The following is a 16,939-nucleotide window of genomic DNA, read 5'->3' as shown; positions in this document are numbered from 1 at the left end:
CCCGCGTCCCCTGTCACCGCTCCGCGTCCCCGCGTCCCCTGTCACCGCTCCGCGTCCCCGCGTCCCCTGTCACCGCTCCGCGTCCCCGCGTCTTCCCATTGCTGCTGCCTTTGTCACTGCTTCTCCACGGACGAGTGTGTGTCTCGGTCCTGTTCCCGTCGCCTGGCGCTTTGTTTCTTGGTGTGGGTGCCGCACCCTGGTGCTGTGGGCACGCTGTAGGTCTCGGAGCAGGGCTCCTTACTTGGAGCCCTGCCTCCTGCCTCCCCATCACCTTGCCAGCCCTGATGGACCTGCCTCTCCCCAGCCACATCCCTCCCATCCCTACCCTGTGAGGGCCCTGGGCCATCTGACCCTGGACGGCTGTGCCAGCAAGCTCACTCCCGCTTGCCTGGGCCAGCCTGTCCCTCCTGCTCTAGTGCCCTGAGTCTTGATCCGTGTGACATGTGGATGGCTTCTTTGCCCTTTGCGAGTTGGCTCGAATGGCTGACGCCCGTGAAGCAGCTTTCAAACCAGCGCACGGGGGAAGCAAGGGGAAAGGGGTCAGGCTGACAGGCGCCTCTTCCAGGCCTCACCTGTGGGTGCAGACCCCGGGGGGCAGGACCTTGTGAGATGCCACTGCCGCAGCACAGACCGTAAGCCTGGTGTGGCCTCCGGGGGCCGGTGGTAACAGTACAGTGGCTCTCGGAGTGGGAGACCCCTCGGCTGGGGCTGGTTCTCAGAAGAGAATGACAGAGCGCGTCCCGTTGGTTTGCTAGAGGAAGTTTCATTCTGGAAATAGCAGGATCTTTGGGAAGGAAGCCTCAGAAGGTCCTCTTAGGTCTGTCCCCGTGGAACCCCGGGAAGATCACCCTCAGGCCGTGCCTGAGCCCCCTGGCCACATGTGGCCAGCACCAAGGGCCCTCCTGTGACAGGACTGGTGATCCGTGATGTCCCTGGAGATGAGGGCAGGAGAAGCTGAAAACACTGCCTCTGACAGGAGGAAATAAAACGTCTGTGTCGCCTGGCGGTACCTGGGTACGTTACATGCTGAAATGGCGCTTTAAATACCACTTTTGTCCTGGTTTTAGAGGCAGCAGTAAAGCGTTGCTCCGATGATCGATATCATACTTAATTCCTTACATCTGTCAGCCCTTCAGCCTGCTCTGACCCCAAACCACAGGTCCCCTCTCGGAGCTGGGCTGGGGCCGCTGCAGGCCGCTGAGGGATGTGAGGTTCTGGGGAGCCCCGCAGCGGCTGGGGACCAGGGCTAAAGAAAGAGCCCCGCTAGTGAGGGCTCACTCTGGCCCCCAGCTGCTACCTCGTCCCTGGGCCTCACTTTGTCGCACAAGCATCCACCATGCCCTGTGTCCCCCACAGGGGCGCCCAGAGAGATGCTGGGCCTAGGGACAGGTGTCTTCGCCCTGCTGTGGTCCTGGCAGGGAGCCTCATCCCTCCCCCACCCCTGTCTACCTTCCTACTGTACTCACCCGCCCCGCCCCGCCCTGTGTGGCCCTCTGGGAACTGCTCCTTCCTGGGGCCTTCCCTTGCCCTTCTGGGCTCTGATGGGTCCGAGCTGCTGAGCCGGGCTGCAGCCTGTCCCACGCTGTGGCCATCCACCTCCTCCATCTCACGCCTTGTACCCTTCCAGGGCTGCCCACAGGCCCCTGTGCCACTTCGTGTGCAGACCGGCAGGGGGCAGGTGTTCAGGAATCGTGGGGATGGCTGACAGGTCATTTCAAATGCTGTGTCTCAGGGGGGGTGAGGGCTGCAGTTGCAGAGACCTCCTTGTGTTGGGGACAGGCCCAGTGACCCCTGCCTGCTGGGTAGCCACTGTAGCTGGGGGGCACCCCTACCCAGCTTCCGCTGAGCCTGGCTTTTCCAGGCCCACACCCCTCCCCACTGCCCCAGCACCAGCAGGCAGGTGCACAGTGGTTTGATTTTCCTGTGACTTTCCTCCAAGTCAGCAAGGTTTCCCCGGTGCCCCGCCCACTCCCCAGAGTAAGGAGCCCCGGTTTAATTTGCGGTTAGATGTCTGTTAAGATTGCGTCCACTTCCCAAGTCAGCACTTAATTGGCAAGGCACTTGATTTAACAGCGTGGGAGCCTCCACCGGAAAAATGGCTTGAATAAATCACCGCCTGACGCCAGAAAATAGATATAATCTCAGCATTAACTACATTAATAGTAGCAGGAGCCGAATTAAGAAAGCCATAAAGCATGGGCGGGGGGCATAAATTACGGCCCAGCTCTGTCCCGAGGCTGTCCCGAGGCGTGCCTCTGCTTGGGGGCGGGGCGGGGGAGGTGGTCCAGTCCCGGCCCCGCCCCGGCCCCGGCCCCGGCCCCGCCCCCCAGCTCCCGGGTGGGGCGGGGCCGCTCTGTCTGGAGGCCTAGCTGCCCCCGCAGTGCCCCGTGGGGGTCTGAGGCTTGGGGCGCCTGGCCCACGTACACACCCCCACCCCGCTTCCCCATCCCCGCCCCCACCCCAGGCCTGGCTCTGCCTGAGGCCGTGCCCCAGGGTGCTGGCAAGGTGCTGGCGTGAGTCAAGGACAGCAGTAGAGGAGCTCCCTCGGCTGCAGACTGCCGACTTGAAGGCTTCTTGGAGGAGGCAGGCACAACTCCGGGGGTTTCGTACCCCTCAGGGGGGGCAGTTCAGGGTGCGCTCATCCCCCTGCTGTTTTGTCTAGGCCAGTTCCGCTGCCCCCACCCTTCTGGGGCAGCCCCACTGCCACAGCCTGTCCCACACTTGAGTGGAGGAGGATGCTTTTTTCTAAGATCATTTATTTGTTTATGCATTTACCTGTCAGAGAGAGCGCGTGCGTAGGCAGGCCCAGCCGCAGGCAGAGAGAGAGGAGGAAGCAGGCTCCCCACTGCGCAGGGAGACGGGCCAGGGCTCGATCCCAGGACGCCGGGATCATGACCTGAGCCAAAGGCAGCCGCCTAACGACCGAACCACCCAGGCGCCCCAGGATGCTGTCCAGTTTTAATTTCAGTTTCATTCCCGTTATTGGTCAAGTTCAGCATTCTTTATGTTTATGTTCATTTGCCTCCAGCCTGTTTCTTACAAGTTTGCAGGACTCGTATGTGTTCAGGGTGTCACCGTTTGTGTTCCCAAGATGATCCACTGTTCGTTCCTCAGTTTGCTCGGTTTGAATCGGCCTTCCCGCCTTCCCGTTAAAGTTAAGAGGGTTTCTAGCAGATCTTCTTGCTTTTCTGAGTACTTTAATCTGTCAGTCTCCTAAGACTTGGTTGATGTGCTTGGAACAGCCTTCTCCAGCCCGAGGTTACAGGAGTTCAGGTAGATTTCCTTCTGGTGCTGCGGTTTCAAGTTGTACGTTCGAAATTTTCATCTAGGAGCTCCTGGGAGGCTGAGTGGGTTAAGCCTCTGCCTTTGGCTCGGGTCATGATCTCAGGGTCCTGGGCTCTCTGCTCATCAGGGAGCCTGCTTCCTCCTCTCTCTCTGCCTGTCTCTCTGCCTGCTTGTGATCTCTGTCAAATAAATAAAATCTTTAAAAAATTAAAAAAAAAACTTTAATCTACCTGGAATTTATTTAGAGATATGGTATAAGGTTTTTTTTTTTTTTTTAAAGTATATTTTGACAGAGAGATCCCAAGCACTGGGCAGAGAGGCAGGCAGAGAGGGAGGGGAAGCAGGCTCCCTACTGAGCAGAGGACCCGATGCGGGACTCAATCCCAGGACCTTGAGATCGTGACCTGGACTGAAGGCAGAGGCTTTAACCCACTGAGCCACCCAGGCGCCCCTAGTTTCTCTTTTTTTTAAGATTTTATTGATTTGACAGTGAGCAAGAGAGGGAATGCAAGCAGGGAGGAGAGGGGGAGCAGGCTCCCCACGGAGCAGGGAGCCCCAGGTGGGTACTTGACCCCAGGACCCAGGAGTCCCCCCAGGCGCCCCTCATCTTGTTTAATAGTTATCTGATTGTCTAGGCCATTCGTTACCTCTTAGGGTTTTGCCATTGTTTGAAAATGTCCCTTTTATCTTGTACAAATGCTTGTTCCGGAACGTGGCTTTCTGCATGGATGTTCCTCTTTGGTCTTCCCTGTTTAAGGCCTTCTTGTTTGTCTCTTCAGTGGTCAGAACTGTAGACTTCTTACCCTGCGCACAGCCCCCCAGGTCAGACAGGGGCTGTGCACTTCCTGCCTTGCCTCCAGGTCCCGCTCACGCCCCTCCCACACCCCATCTCACCCCCACAGATGACCGCTCGGCCTTTCTCCATCCCCGCAGGCTCCGCCTCGAGGTTCTCGAGCCTCCGGAACAGAATCCTGCAGGAGGCACTGTTCGCTGTCTGACGTCCTTCGCCCACCGTGGGCTACACGGAGTTGTCCCGACAGACTCATGAGCTGCGCCCCTGACCCCCTGTCGCTGTACGTGGGGTTGGGGGCCTTTCGAGAAAAAATCAAGGTTAAATGAAGTCACGGGGGTGGGGGAGCCCTACTGTAATAGGACTGGAGTCCTTACAGGTAGAGGAAGAGACCCCAGAGCTGGCTGGCTGCCGGCGTGCGGAGGAGGCCTGTGTGACGACACAGGGAGCATGTGGGGCCTTCCCTGCAACCAAGGGGGCTAGACTTGGGGCCCCCAGAACTGGAAGAAAATGGGTTCCTGCTGTGTGAGCCACCCAGTCTGTGGCGCTGTCTGCCACCCAGGCCAGCTGAGACCGTGTTCTCAGGTCCGCGTGCAACACTGTGGGTAGCGATAGCATCTTCTTTTCCCTCGAGGTATGTGGACATAGTGCAGATTGGTCACCTGTGCGATGACACGTTCACGTCACATTTCTAGTCTTTGCTGCACCCTGGTCTTGTTGGGCCTGTCGCCGACTGACCCAGAACCCTGGTTTCTGTGGACTTGCTCTGGGGGTTGGGGGGGGGTTGGTGTGCCCCGCTGCGGTAGGTCGGGATGGGCTGTGGTGGATGTCCTCGTCTGCGCACTCTCGACAGGAGGAGAGCACTCCAGCCCCCATGGCCTCGGCAGCACCTGGGGCCCCCGTTTTCCCCGCGGCTGCAGGCTGCAGGGGTGCACTGGCGTCTCAGCCAAGCCTGGTTTGTAGATGGGAGCCAGGGCAGGGAGGGACGGGGTGGGGAGAGCCTCCCGCAGACGCCACGCCCACCGCGCAGCTGATATGGGGCTTGGCCCCGTGATCTGGGGATCGTGACCTGAGCAGAAACCAAGGGTCGGACGCTCAGCCGCCGGAGCCCCCAGGGGGCCCGGGGACACGTTCAGTGAAGTGGGCACTCAGTCTGGCCAGTGTCCAGGGACTGGAGACACTGCTGTGTCCTTACGGCTGCCTGTCTTCATCTCTCCCGAGCACTGTTCTCCCAGATGAATGTTAGCGCTGGCTCAGTTTCTCAGCCTTTCCCGGGCGATCAGCCTCTGAACCAGCCGTACTGAATCTTACTCCCCTGCCCTGCCCTGCCCGCTGCAGCCGGCTGGTCACACGTCTGTCCTGCCCTCCGTGCTGCGTGGGCCAGCTGCCGGGTTCCCTCGGTCTGGAGGTTTGTGCTGAGTTCCGCCCCTGTGTTGGCTCATCCTGTGCGTGGAGTTCTGGGGGCGAGGACCATTTCAGGGCTTGGGGGATGGTCCGCTGGGCCTCCACGTGAGCAGTGAACGGGGTGAAGGGGCAGGGAGAGGAAGGGAGGGAGGCCCTGAGGACAGACAGAGAAGCCAGTGGGAGACACAGACGGGGGGGATGGGCGAGGACCAGAGGAAGGGCCCACCCTGCCCCTCACAGGCCGTCACGGGCCAAGGCGGTCTTGGGCTGACAACCCAGTCCAGAGGGTGACACGGGGACATGGGATGGAGGGCCCCGCCCCAGGCTGCTCAGCCTGAGCGCCTGCCCTCCGCCCCCCACGAGCTGGACTTGGTGGAGCGCGGGGGGCCCCCGAGACCCGGTGACGCGTGGCTTCTGCCGCTGACACACAGACACCAGTAGCGGCAGCTGAAGTGCATTTTCAGAGTGTCAGTTTATGGAGAATTTGACTTTTCATCTCGTTGTTTATTAGGCTCTTAAAGGGAAAGCTTGTAATGCATCCATTGATCGAAATACCAATTGAGTAGCCGCGAGCACATGAAGCAGTCCCAGCCCCTTGTGGCGCAGCGGCCGCCTGTGTCACGGGGCTGGCACGATGAGCGTAGCCCGCCGGCTGCACACTGGCCGGGCGCCCTGCGTCACTTGGAGAGCTGCGGGACAGGGGCAGCCTCAGCGTTGAAGCCTTCAGGTGACCCCCAGGTCAGCCCAGGAGCTGTGGGAGTCGGGACCCCCCACTGCCCCTCCAGGGCCGCGGTCAGGTGCTCGGCCTCCACTGTGGGCCAGCTCCCCTCTGGGCGCATCCTGCCCCTCCTGCCCGGCCCGGGTCACACGGTCCCCCTGGGCCTCCACTCCTGCCCAGGCCCATCTCCCCTGTCTGCTGCGAGATGGGTCCTGGAAGGCCAAGCCGTCGGCCTGGCTCTGTACCAGCGTGGCCCGAGAACGCATGGGCAGGTCAGCACCCCGAGCCAGCTGTGGGGTGTGCGGCCCCCACTGGGCTTGGAGCCCCGCCCCAACTCACTGGGAGCTGGGGGGTCCCTGGAGCAGCTGCGCCTCATTTGGGAGGAACCGTTGTGCCGTTGGAGGAGGGTCTGCGGAGGGCAGGCAGCCAGCCGCCGCGAGGCCTGTGCCATCCACTAGGTCCCTGGCCGCTGAGCCCTGCTGAGACCTTTCCCGGAGGCCCGCACCTTGGCCATCCTCTCCCTTCCTGCCCGGCCGGTCCTGCACAGGCCTCTCCCCCCCCAGAGCTCTGCTCACAGCCTCCCGCAGCCGCTCCAAGCGGGGTCCAGCGTGGGGACACGCTCCCACCCTGCGTGCCGGGTGGAGGTGGCGCCCGTCAGCGCTTCCGCGGAAAGCCCACTTAAGCATTTTGCAGCCTGTCACGGTGTCGGCTGAGCCTGACCTACTTGGGATCCGTGGTGCCGAGCCGCCTCCCCCGGCTCTCGGCTTCTGCTGACGGCGCACTCCCGGCTCGCCTCGAAGCTTCGCACAACCGTGCTCCATTTCCTGAAAAATGCTTCCCCGCTTGTTTTCTCTCCCTGGACAGCCTGCCACCTCCTGCACGGTCAGTGCAGGCTGACATGGCCTGTCCTGGAGGCCGCTGGGTCCTCGGCCACGCATGGTCACCCCCGCCCCCAGCCCACGAGGATGGGAGGTCGAGCTCTGTCCCGGAGCCAGGTCCAGCCCCTCCGCCAGCAACCCACGGCCTCAGCCCTCTGCTGCTCCCTCCTCTGCCCGCCCAGCCCTGGGCAGTGGCCACAGCCTCTCGACTCTAGTCCACCCACCCACCTTGCTCACGTCCAAGGGTCCGGGCCCCTGGGTGCTTCCTCCAGCATTGCCAGCTGTGCATTCAGGCCCGTCTCTCTGCCCAGCACAGGTGTCCTTTCTGCATCTCTCACCTGGCCCGAACTCCAAGGGGCCTGCAGGGTATGGGACCCCGGCCCCTAGCTCCTGCTGCCCACAGCAACGTGGCTCTTGGTGGGGGGTCCCTGCGAGCCTTCGGGGGGTCGAGGAAGGCTTCCTGAGGACCCAACGTCGGAGCTTGGTCACAGGGGTGACCCTGACCGCAGCCATCCAGTGTGCGTGTACAGAGGTCCAGGCAAGGCCCGGCAGGACACACACCACACTCATGCTCCGCAGCACTTTCCAGGAAGCGGAACTGCTCAGCGTGGCTGGAGTCCTGGATGGTGGGGGCATGTGGGGACAGTGGTCCCTGAGGACCAGACAGCCCCAACAGCAGCGTCTCCCGGCAGACCTCCCCAGGAGGGGCATGGGGGCCGCTGCACGGTGTCAGTGGAATGGGGACGAACTTGCTCACACAGGCTGTTTCCAAACCAGCTGGTTTGGTGAGATGGGGGTGCAGGTGCCCCGAGGAAGCTGTAAATCAGGGTGGGGACCCCCAGCCTGCGTCTGGGGAGAGAGTGGGCCAGCATCAGTGAGGTAGGTCTCCTTGGTGACTGTGGTCACTGGCTGGGTAAGGGTCCGAGGAGCAGGAGTCCGTGTGGAAGGTAGGGAACAGACAGTGGCATGTCCAGGGTCCGGGAGTCTCCCCAAGGGGTTGGGAAGAATCCATCAGCAAAAACACCTCTGTGTGCCTGGCAGGTGCCCTCCGGTGATTTCCTGTCTGGACACAGGACCTCTGTCCTGCACGCAGATCTGTGCCCAGCCTTCATGTGGCTCCTTGGCCTGGCCCTGTCCCCAGGAGGAGGGCCTGTCCCACCCTCTCTGGGTCCACGTGGCCTGGGAAGGGCTGCCGTAGGCCCTTGTGCTCTGTGCTATTTCCTTAGGAAAACCCAAGGCCTGAGTGAGTCCGAATGGGTGCTGGGGCCGTCCAGCTCCACTGTGGCCGTGCAGGTTGGCCAGAGGTGGGATCCATTTAAGGTGCCGTCGGACCTGCCGAGGAGGTCTGGGCATCTGGGCACCGTCCCCCGTGTGGGACTTCCCCTCGCCCACTTACACCCGAGTCTGCTCTCAGTCGGGAGCGAACCTTCCCCAGGCCTTCACCTGACCTGGCCTGGGCAGGCTGCCTGTGCGTCCCTCCCCCAGGTCTGGGGTGCGAGCGCAGCACCCCTGCAGGGCTCTGGGAGGGGCTGCTCTTTATCCAGTCCCGTGACCGGGGAGGGCAGGGTGCTAGTACTCACGTGTGCACCTGTGTTTGGGAGCTGCTGTGCCCGTCCGGCCCCTCGTGCACACCTGCGCACGGGTGGTACCACCACCAATGCCTGGGACGGGCCTGCCTCGCCCTGCAGCCTGAGCCCCAGACCCGTGGCCGGGGGCGCCCCGCGGACAGGGGTGGGGGCCCTGTGGACCTGCCGTGGGGGGTGGTTATGGGATGCTCGCAGGGGCGGGGAGTGTTCGTGTCCAGGGTCGGCCCTCCAAGCCCTTGGAGGGCGGGGGCGCCCTGGCAGATGGGGTGAACTGCCCTGCAGGCCGAGCAGGGCACACACCACGCTCATGCCCGGCTTCTCGGCGCAGGCCTCCCTCGGCCTTGCCCAGACCCTCACCTCCCTCCTCTTGGGCACCTTGGCCCGAGGACCATCCACACCTGGCACGGCAGAGCACCTTGCCGGGCTCCGCGTCCTCGGGCTCGTACTTGCCAGCTGCTGTCCAGGCCCCAGGCCCCAGGCACGTGGACAGCTTTTCTTCTTAAACCGACTTTTGTGGTGTGTGTGTCTGTCTCCCCCTTACCACTGCTATTCATTTAAAGTGTTATCTCCCCCCACCCGTTCCTCGTGCCCCCCGGGGGGGGGGGTGAGGGGGCCCAGCCCTCACCCTGGTGTAGTCAAGGTTATGGTGATAAATCCTGGGGCATTGTCACTTCTATTCGGAGTAAATTGGCTGGCCGCTTTCGGGCTGAAGGAAAGATAATTTGCTGTAGTATTTCAAATGGATTAGAAATGGATTTGAAGGGAAAGTTCATGCCTCCCATTACAAAGGCGAGAAAGAGAACTATCTTAAGGCACGGTTCCCTCCCTGGCCTTCATTATCCACGCTTAATACCTTTCCTATTTTCCAGCGTTAATGAAATTTCCTGGCGGCGTGGGCCTGCCGGACGGATGGGAGAAGCCTTTAGATCTGAGGCTCCTGTTGTAGAAAAGGAATTACAGGGCCCTCGCCGCGAGGGCAGGAGCGCTCTCCGGGTCCTTGGCCCGGCTATTATCTCATTAATTTTATCCCCTCTTCTCAATGCAGTTGGTTTCCAAAGCCTGTCCTCTCCATTAGGGTAACAATTTACTGGAGTGCTGTGACACCACGGCAATGAGAAGCTACAAGGCAGCCCCTTGCCCGCCCAGTGCCCGCCTGGCCACAGGTCCCGAGTCAGTGAGCGGGCCCGGCAGGGGGAGGGCAGGACTGAGGTGGTCTGTGCGGCCGCAGGCTGCTGGGTTGGCTCTGCCTGGGCAGGTGGGCCCTTCCGCAGCCCCACACCCTTGGGCAGGCAGGGTCCCTCGGCCTGCGGGGGTCCCTCGGCCGGATGCATAGGCCGCAAACCCTGGGCGGGGGCGTGAGAACGGAAGAGGCGCTAGGCCTCCCGGCTGCCCCGTCTCCCCCCTGGTGGCTGACTCTCACCTGGTAATTGCCTTAGAAGCCAGGGGTATGGTTTTTGGTGGAAGAAGTGTGGGATCTATTAGTGCTGTGTGTCCGCAGAAGTCGCCGCAGGACCCAACAACGCGCGGGGCGGGGGGGGGGGGGGGGGGCGGAAGATGCGGCCAGAAAGTCCGTCGTGAAAGGTGCTTCTCTGCAGGAGGGCACTGGGTGTGTCTGGCCCTGGCATCTAGCCTGGCAGCCAGGAGGGCATCCCTGGGGCTCAGTCTTCAGGGTGAGCCGGTAACCGCCCCAGACCGAGGCTCTGTGGAATGGGCTTGGATGGGAGCCGCCTCAGGGCCAGAACGTAATCTCTCCTGAAGCTTTTAGCTGCTTCTGAAGCAAGATCCTGCCGGCCTTCGTGGGTCCCTCTCTGGGCCTGGCTGCCTCTTTCTGCAGCTTCCGCTGTGTGGCTGCCCCTGGGAGTGATGGTCTCACCCTGTCTGGCCTCAGCCAGGGGCCCCGAGGCGAGCTTCCTTACCCTTCGAAGGGCTGGGTTTCTGGGGATGTGGGGTCCAGAGATGCTGGGCGCAGGTCTGGTTCCCACCCATCCCTCATGGTTTATAGCGTCGGGAGGGCTTGGGTGGCGGTGGTGCAGATGGGGGCTGGCTGAGGGTGGTGGCCCAGGAGTGGGGGGGTCCGTGCCCCAAGGGAAGAGGCAGCTAAGAGTGGCATCCTCAGTCCTGTGAGCTGCTGTCGCACAGCCTCGGGGCAGGGCCTTTTGGGAGGTCTGGGGCCTGGCCCTAAGGGGTGAGTGTCTGGTGGGCAGGGGCCGGCCTTGCTGCCGTTCCGCAGCCTCCAGGCTGAAGGAATGGAGGCTGCCCAGGCCTGGCCCTGGCCCAGATGGGTGTACAGAGGGGCAGCTGCCTTGTCGGTGGGGAGACCGCGGAGGGCTCTGGACACCGCGCGGCTGGGGGCTGGGGCTGGAGGGGGCCCGTTGCCCTCTGGCCCAGTGAGCCGTGGTGGCCCCAGCCTTAGGTCCGGCTCTCAGCTCCGGGTATTAGGACGCCGGCCGAGTTGCGCACTGTGGACGTGAGCACAGCTCCTGCAGAGGGCTCGGGGTTCTGGGGCAGGGCCCCACGGAAGATGGCCCTGCCCAGCTCCACCTTGGCCTGGCCTCTGAGTGACCCAGAGGACAAAGCATATGGGACACATAGATGCCCCGGGCCCAGGCTGAGCAGAGCTGGGGTCCCTGGGTCTGGGGAAAACCTGGGCGTCTGTCTGCCTCCCCCGGAGGGTCCCCGCCCACCCACCCTCTTCCTGCCAAGATGCACCCTGTGTGGGGACACCTGGAGCCTGTAAGGGCGTGGACAGCATGAGCCAGGCTGGCCGGGGTCCCTTGGCAGGATTTTTTCCCCGAGATCGGTGTTTGTCAACTTGAATTTTAATTAAAGAAAACTGGGTTAAGTACCATCGGGCTGCGGCGTCCTCCTCGGCACTCCCCGCCTGGCCTTGTCTTACGCCGCAGCTTTGAGTCCCCTGAGTGCCCGGCTCACTTGTGCACGGTGGCCTCTCTAACGTGCCCTCAGAGGCTTTGCGCTGGCAGGAGTCACCCACAGATGGCAGAGAGACCAAGGCCCGGGGGACCCTGGGGCTAAGCGGGTGGGGGCAACTGCACCCCAGAGTGGGGCTGCTCAGCTCTCCGCACTCAGCTCCAAGCAGGTGCGCTGGGGCAGCCCCCGCAGCCTGTGTGCCTGGATGCCTCAGGGCCTGCCCCGTCCCCGGGTGCCCAGACTGGTGTCCGCTGCAGATGGGGATGGCCATTCATGCGCTGCGGGACCATGGGAGAGCCCCGCACGGGCCGGACCACCTTCCTGCTTTAGCCAGGTCCCCGCGCTGGTGGAGGTGCTGCTGTGAGGACTGCCCCCTCGCCCTGCCCCTCCTGCCGCCCAAGGGCTCTGGGGCCCACAGGCCCAGACCTGCCAGTGGGCACGGTGTGTGCACTCGGTGGTAACGACATTATGAACAGAGTCTGGGCTATTATGGAATTAAGGTTAATTTGCATAAACAAATTACTGCTGAAATGAGTCCTGGGGGGGAGGGCCTTGTCCCCTCATTTCGGTGGCCGCCTGCCCATGTGACAGCTGGGAGGGAGCAGGTCAGCCCTGGCCTGGGGTGCTGGCCTAGCACCCCAAGCCTGGGGGCCTACAGCCGCTGCCCGCGGCGGCCGTGGTGTCTGCAGGGGGATGCCTCTCGAAGCGGGGGCATCTGGGGCGTCCTCCCAACCCACTCTGTCCTTGGCTTCCTGGTCCGGCTGGGGTAGGGCCTGGGACCTGGTTGGAGGAGAATGCGGAGGGAGGGAGTGGTCAGGTGGCCACTGGGGCCATCCAGGTACACGTCTGCTCTCCTGGCCCGGGTCAGCCACTCCGCTCATCGCAAAGGCTGTCCCAGACCTCTTCAGCCAGTGACTTTAAGGTGCCTCCAGTCTTTCCCCCAAAGAGCTTGCCTGGACGGGGCTCTGTGAGGCTGTGCCCTCCCTCTCTCCATGCTGGGCTCTCACGCGGTGGACAGAAGGGACAGGCAGTAGAGCCTGCTGGCCCGAGCAGCCTGGGTGGCCTGCACTGGGGCAGCATGTGGGGGAAGATGTTCCCGGGCGGTGGTGTGGACCACCAGCTGCGGTGTGGATTCTCAGGGGACTTGCCTGTGACGCCCTGCCCAAGGGGCCTGGACAATCCCGGCCCAGCAGCGTATGTGCTGGAAGGGGGGACGCTCGTGCCCTGCTTGTGCCCTTTCTGCTCACCTGTGGGGCGGGGAGGAGGGGAAGGGACAGACCGTGGGGCCGTGGGGCCGGACACACCGGGGTCTCCCTGTCTCCACAGGTCTCTGGTGCTGAACCGCCTGCGCCCCGCTGCCGGGGGCGGGAAGGGCCAGACCAGCTCCCCTCGGTGGCGAAGCAGAGGCTTCCGCTGCATCGGAGGCGTCCTGTACAAGGTGTCGGCCAATAAGCTCTCCAAGACCTGCGGCCGGCCCGGCGGCGACAGCGGGAACAGGCCACTCCTGCGCACAGGTGAGGCTCCTGCGGGGGGCTTTGCTCCCCGCCCGTGTGTGCTCACGAATGGCGGCCTAGGCTTATGGGGCACCCAGGCGGGCGGGCCTGGGCGAGTGATTGCTTCCCAGACAGGCCTGTCCCAGGCCAGGCGTTCGTTCGTGGTACCGTTCGGTGCTTCCGGGGACTCCAAGGCTGTTCCTGCTGGAGCTGACGGCCGGCCGGAGCAGTGGGGCCCGCATGGGGTGGGGGTCCACGGCTTCCACGTCCCCAGGGAAGCCCCCGAGCACACGGCCTCATGCTTGGCTGAGCAGGCCCCGTCTCTCCATGTTTCGCTCCCAGATAAAGGAGATGGGCCAGGCACGGGGAGCGCGGCCCTCGCGGCTGAACACCTGGGGCCGTGGCGCCCCTAATCTCATTGGCAACGCCCCCAACTATATCTGGAGGCCGCGCTGCCACCGCGCCCGCAGCCTGGAGAAACAGGCCAAGGAGAAGGAAATGCTTTGGATTTGCTTATTATACAAATTAACTAGATAATACTTCGGTTTCAGTCCAATTTTACCCCCATCCTTTTCTGCCAAGAAAAAAAGGGTGAGGTGGCAGGCAGTATGGGACAGCAGAGGCCCAGCAGCAGGACGTGGGGGCCCTTCCCGGAAGCCCTTGCCCAGCTGTGTCCCCAGGGCCTCTGTCTGTGGGACTACAGGGAGGGAGGCATGGGTTGCCTGGCTGCCTTTTTCCAGATGGAGCGCCCTGGCCAAGGCCCAAAGGCCATGACGTTGCTCTTCCTCTGTGCTCCTGTTGCCTGGTCCCTTTCGAGGGACCGGACTGTGTGGTCTGAGGGCCTCCGGAGGCTCACCTGGTGGAGGAACAGGTCCAGAGCATCGGCTGGGCCTCCTCCCAGGGCCTGCTCAAGAGTTACTCTGAGCCTCCAACCCCCGGGGCTCGGCAGGCCTCGGCATCAGTGTTCGTGGTCCTTGAGGCCGCACACAAAGCAGCTGGTCCTTTGCAGAGCTGTCCCTAGCCAGGCTGGTGTCTGCACAGAGCCGGAGAGGGCTCTGGGCCGCCTGTCTGTGGAGCGACGTTCTGCTCGGCCTGACTCGGGAGCCTTCTCTGTGGGTCTCACCCACTGCCCCAGCCTCCCCCGGGCCTCCTTAGTGAAGGGCCCCAGCCGGCCTTTCCCGTCCGTCATCCTTTCATCCAGGACTGCCACCCCTGACCCCACAGCCGACCCAGCAGGCAGGACTCGGACTTTGTTCCCTGCTGTCCTCCTTTGGAAGCTGGACGGAGCTTATGGGGTGGGGGCAGGCATTCTCCTGCCATTGCCTGAGCCAAGCACGTCACAGGGCCACACCCCTTTGAGCTCCCTGCCCTCCAGGTCAGCCCCAGTGATGCCCTGTGCTGCGTACTCACGTCAGGTCTGAGCCCCCCCCCCCCCCCGGCCTGTCCAGACGCCATTGGCCGTCCCGGCATCCACACCGTCTACGTGCAGGGACCCAGACGTGGGTTACAGCTTGGCTACACTGGCCCTCACCGGCACCCTGCTGCCCATGTGCCCTGGGCTGCGTGGGGGCCCCTCCACATGGACCCCAATGGGCCTTTGGGGTTGGGGCTGGCGCCTGAGGTCCATAGTGGGAGGAGAGGGGCCCGGAGACAGGAAGTGGCAGGTTTGAACCGCTTGGCCACTGCTCGAGGGGAGGGTACAGGCGAGGCGGTGGAGGGGCTGCGAAAGGGGCCCGCGTCAGGGCTGTGGGCCGCTCCCTCCCTCTGCGGCACTCGCCTCACGGCACCAGAGCCAGCAGCTGTCCTGTGTCTCCCCAGGGAGGGAGGACGCCTCGCCCAGCCCACTCCCTGCCGGGCTGACTCCGTGCAGTCACGCCTCACGCCGTCCCCCTCCGGTGAAGTGTGGCCTTGCCTGGCCTCCAGGCTCACCTTCCCCAGCCTCCTGGCCTCGGGGCCCCGCAGGGAGCAGTGCAGGGATGACAGAGGCCTCCAGGGCCAGGTGGGCTCCCAGGAGGCCCCCCTCATCGGCTGCTAGGAGACAGTGCGGGGGCCAACCTGGGGCAGGTGCGAGCAAGTAGGTAGGTATGAGCCAGAGCCGGAGCGCGAGCCCGAGCCCGAGCCGGAGCCCGAGCCCAAGAGACCACCTGCCGCCTGCGGCTCCAGCTGCCAGGACCCCTGTGTGGGGGCTGCCTCCTTGCTGTGAGGCAGGTGGGGTGTTCCCAGCTGCAGGAGCGCCCACTGACCAGCGGCCTCCTTAGTCCAATGATAATTAAAGGAATACATTTTCTCCTTTGGTGTCAGCAGAACTTGGACTTCTGGCAGGAGGGTACAGCCCGCCCCCCTCTCCTCCTGGCTTTTCCTCCAGGCTGCTTCCCGCTGCGGGGCTTCTGTGGGGTGGTGTCAGCCCTTGTGTGGGGTCCCGGGCCATGGGGAGGGGGGTGGCAGGGAGGGAGATGCAGAGCCTTGTCCACACCCTCCTCCCCAGGGTCCAGGGTCTGCCCAGCCAAAGGGTCTGCTGGCCCTGTGACCTCTCCCCAGGGGCGCCCAGGTGTGGGCTTGGCTCACGCTCCTGGTGGGGTGTTGTTGGGGTTCCTGCAGCAGAGCAGAGGTCCCGCGTCCATCGCCAGAGCCCCTCCCTGGTCCAGGCTGCATGGTTGGCTCCCGGTCCCGGAGTGAGGCGGGTCTGTAGTCCCTGCTTCTCACTGGCCGCCACACTCCCTTGGGCAGGTCACGGGGCCCTGTGCCTCATCTCCTCCCATGTGACCTGCTGACCCCGCCCTGTGTGCTGAGAAGCCACCCAGGACCAGCGTGAGAGGGCTCAAGAGAGACCCCCCCCCAGCCAGGCGGCCATGGCCCCACCCTGCTGCCTCCCTCCCTTACCAGTGCCTCTTCCTGGGACTCCCCCTGCCCAGGGCCATGATTTCTGGGAAGGGTGAGTCCCGCAGGGGTGTGTAGGGCTGAGCCCTGCCTGGCCACTCCCTCTGACCCCGGAGCCCCTGCATGGGGCTCCCCAGCCTGGGAAGGGTGAGGCGCTCCCTGGTGTGGACGGGCGGGGTGGGGCCGCCAGCAGAGCGCATGGTGTCTATTTTGGGAAGATCCCGGGGCAGCGCAAGCGCAAGCTCTCCAGCCTGCCGAGGGTTTTCAGCTGAGCCCTGTAGCACCCCTCAGAACCCGAGGCCTCTTTCCCAGCCAGCTACTTTATGTGCATTTTTTAACACTGCGCCACTGCAGGCGGATGGCTGCCTCCCACTGTGAGCCCTACACCAGCATTTTTTAAGAGCAAACTGTGGAGTCTAGGGGAGTAAACCCGCCCCACCCTGCCCCGCCCCCTCAGAGGCCAGGCCTGGGGGCCCAAGTCTGACAGGCAGACACGTGTTGACAGCGGTCCCTGGCGGGAGCAGACGGCGCCACAGCGGCTGGAGGACAGCCTGGGCAGCCGTGTTCTCTGCCACCATCCGATGACGCTCTGTCAACCCCGGGCTGTCAGATGTGTGGCACCACGTGCCCCCTGGGCCGGCCTCCGGTGTGAACCCCCAATCAGTATCTCCCGCTTGGGAGCCAGGACGTCACTGCAGCCTGGGGCGGCCCAGCTCCTTCCCCGCCCACCCCCTCCCCCCTGCATCAAAAAAACCCCTGGCCTGAGCCTGGGCCAGGGCCACTGGCCAGAGCACCTCCTTCCCACTGGGGGTCTCGCTGCTCAGTCCTGGAAAACCCCCCCCTCAGCTTGAGGACATAGAGGCTCAGAGAGGCAGACACCGGCCAGCGCTGGCAGCCAGGAGAGGGTTTGACGGCTAGTAGATACGGAGAGGAGTGCCTGAAGGTCCCACCTGGGGGCATAGGGGAGCTTGGACATGGAT

General features: G+C 63.6%; 1 protein-coding gene across 4 annotated transcripts in view; it reads left to right on the top strand.

Moving 5' to 3' along the window:
- ZC3H3 (zinc finger CCCH-type containing 3) overlaps window positions 1-16,939 on the top strand; it is an 82,464-nt gene that overhangs the window by 44,599 nt on the left and 20,926 nt on the right. For all 4 annotated transcript variants that reach the window (XR_009403303.1, XR_009403302.1, XM_059395291.1 and 1 more), the window contains exon 5: window positions 12,916-13,103. Coding sequence is in view for 2 of the 4 variants with exons in the window: in XM_059395291.1 (XP_059251274.1) it covers window positions 12,916-13,103 (188 nt within the window). In the remaining 2 variants the exon portion in view is untranslated. The remainder of the gene's footprint in view (window positions 1-12,915; window positions 13,104-16,939) is intronic.

This window comes from Mustela nigripes, chromosome 3, assembly GCF_022355385.1.
Source record: "Mustela nigripes isolate SB6536 chromosome 3, MUSNIG.SB6536, whole genome shotgun sequence".
In the NCBI taxonomy this organism is placed as follows: Eukaryota; Metazoa; Chordata; class Mammalia; order Carnivora; family Mustelidae; genus Mustela; species Mustela nigripes.
This window is presented reverse-complemented; position numbering and strand designations above follow the sequence as displayed.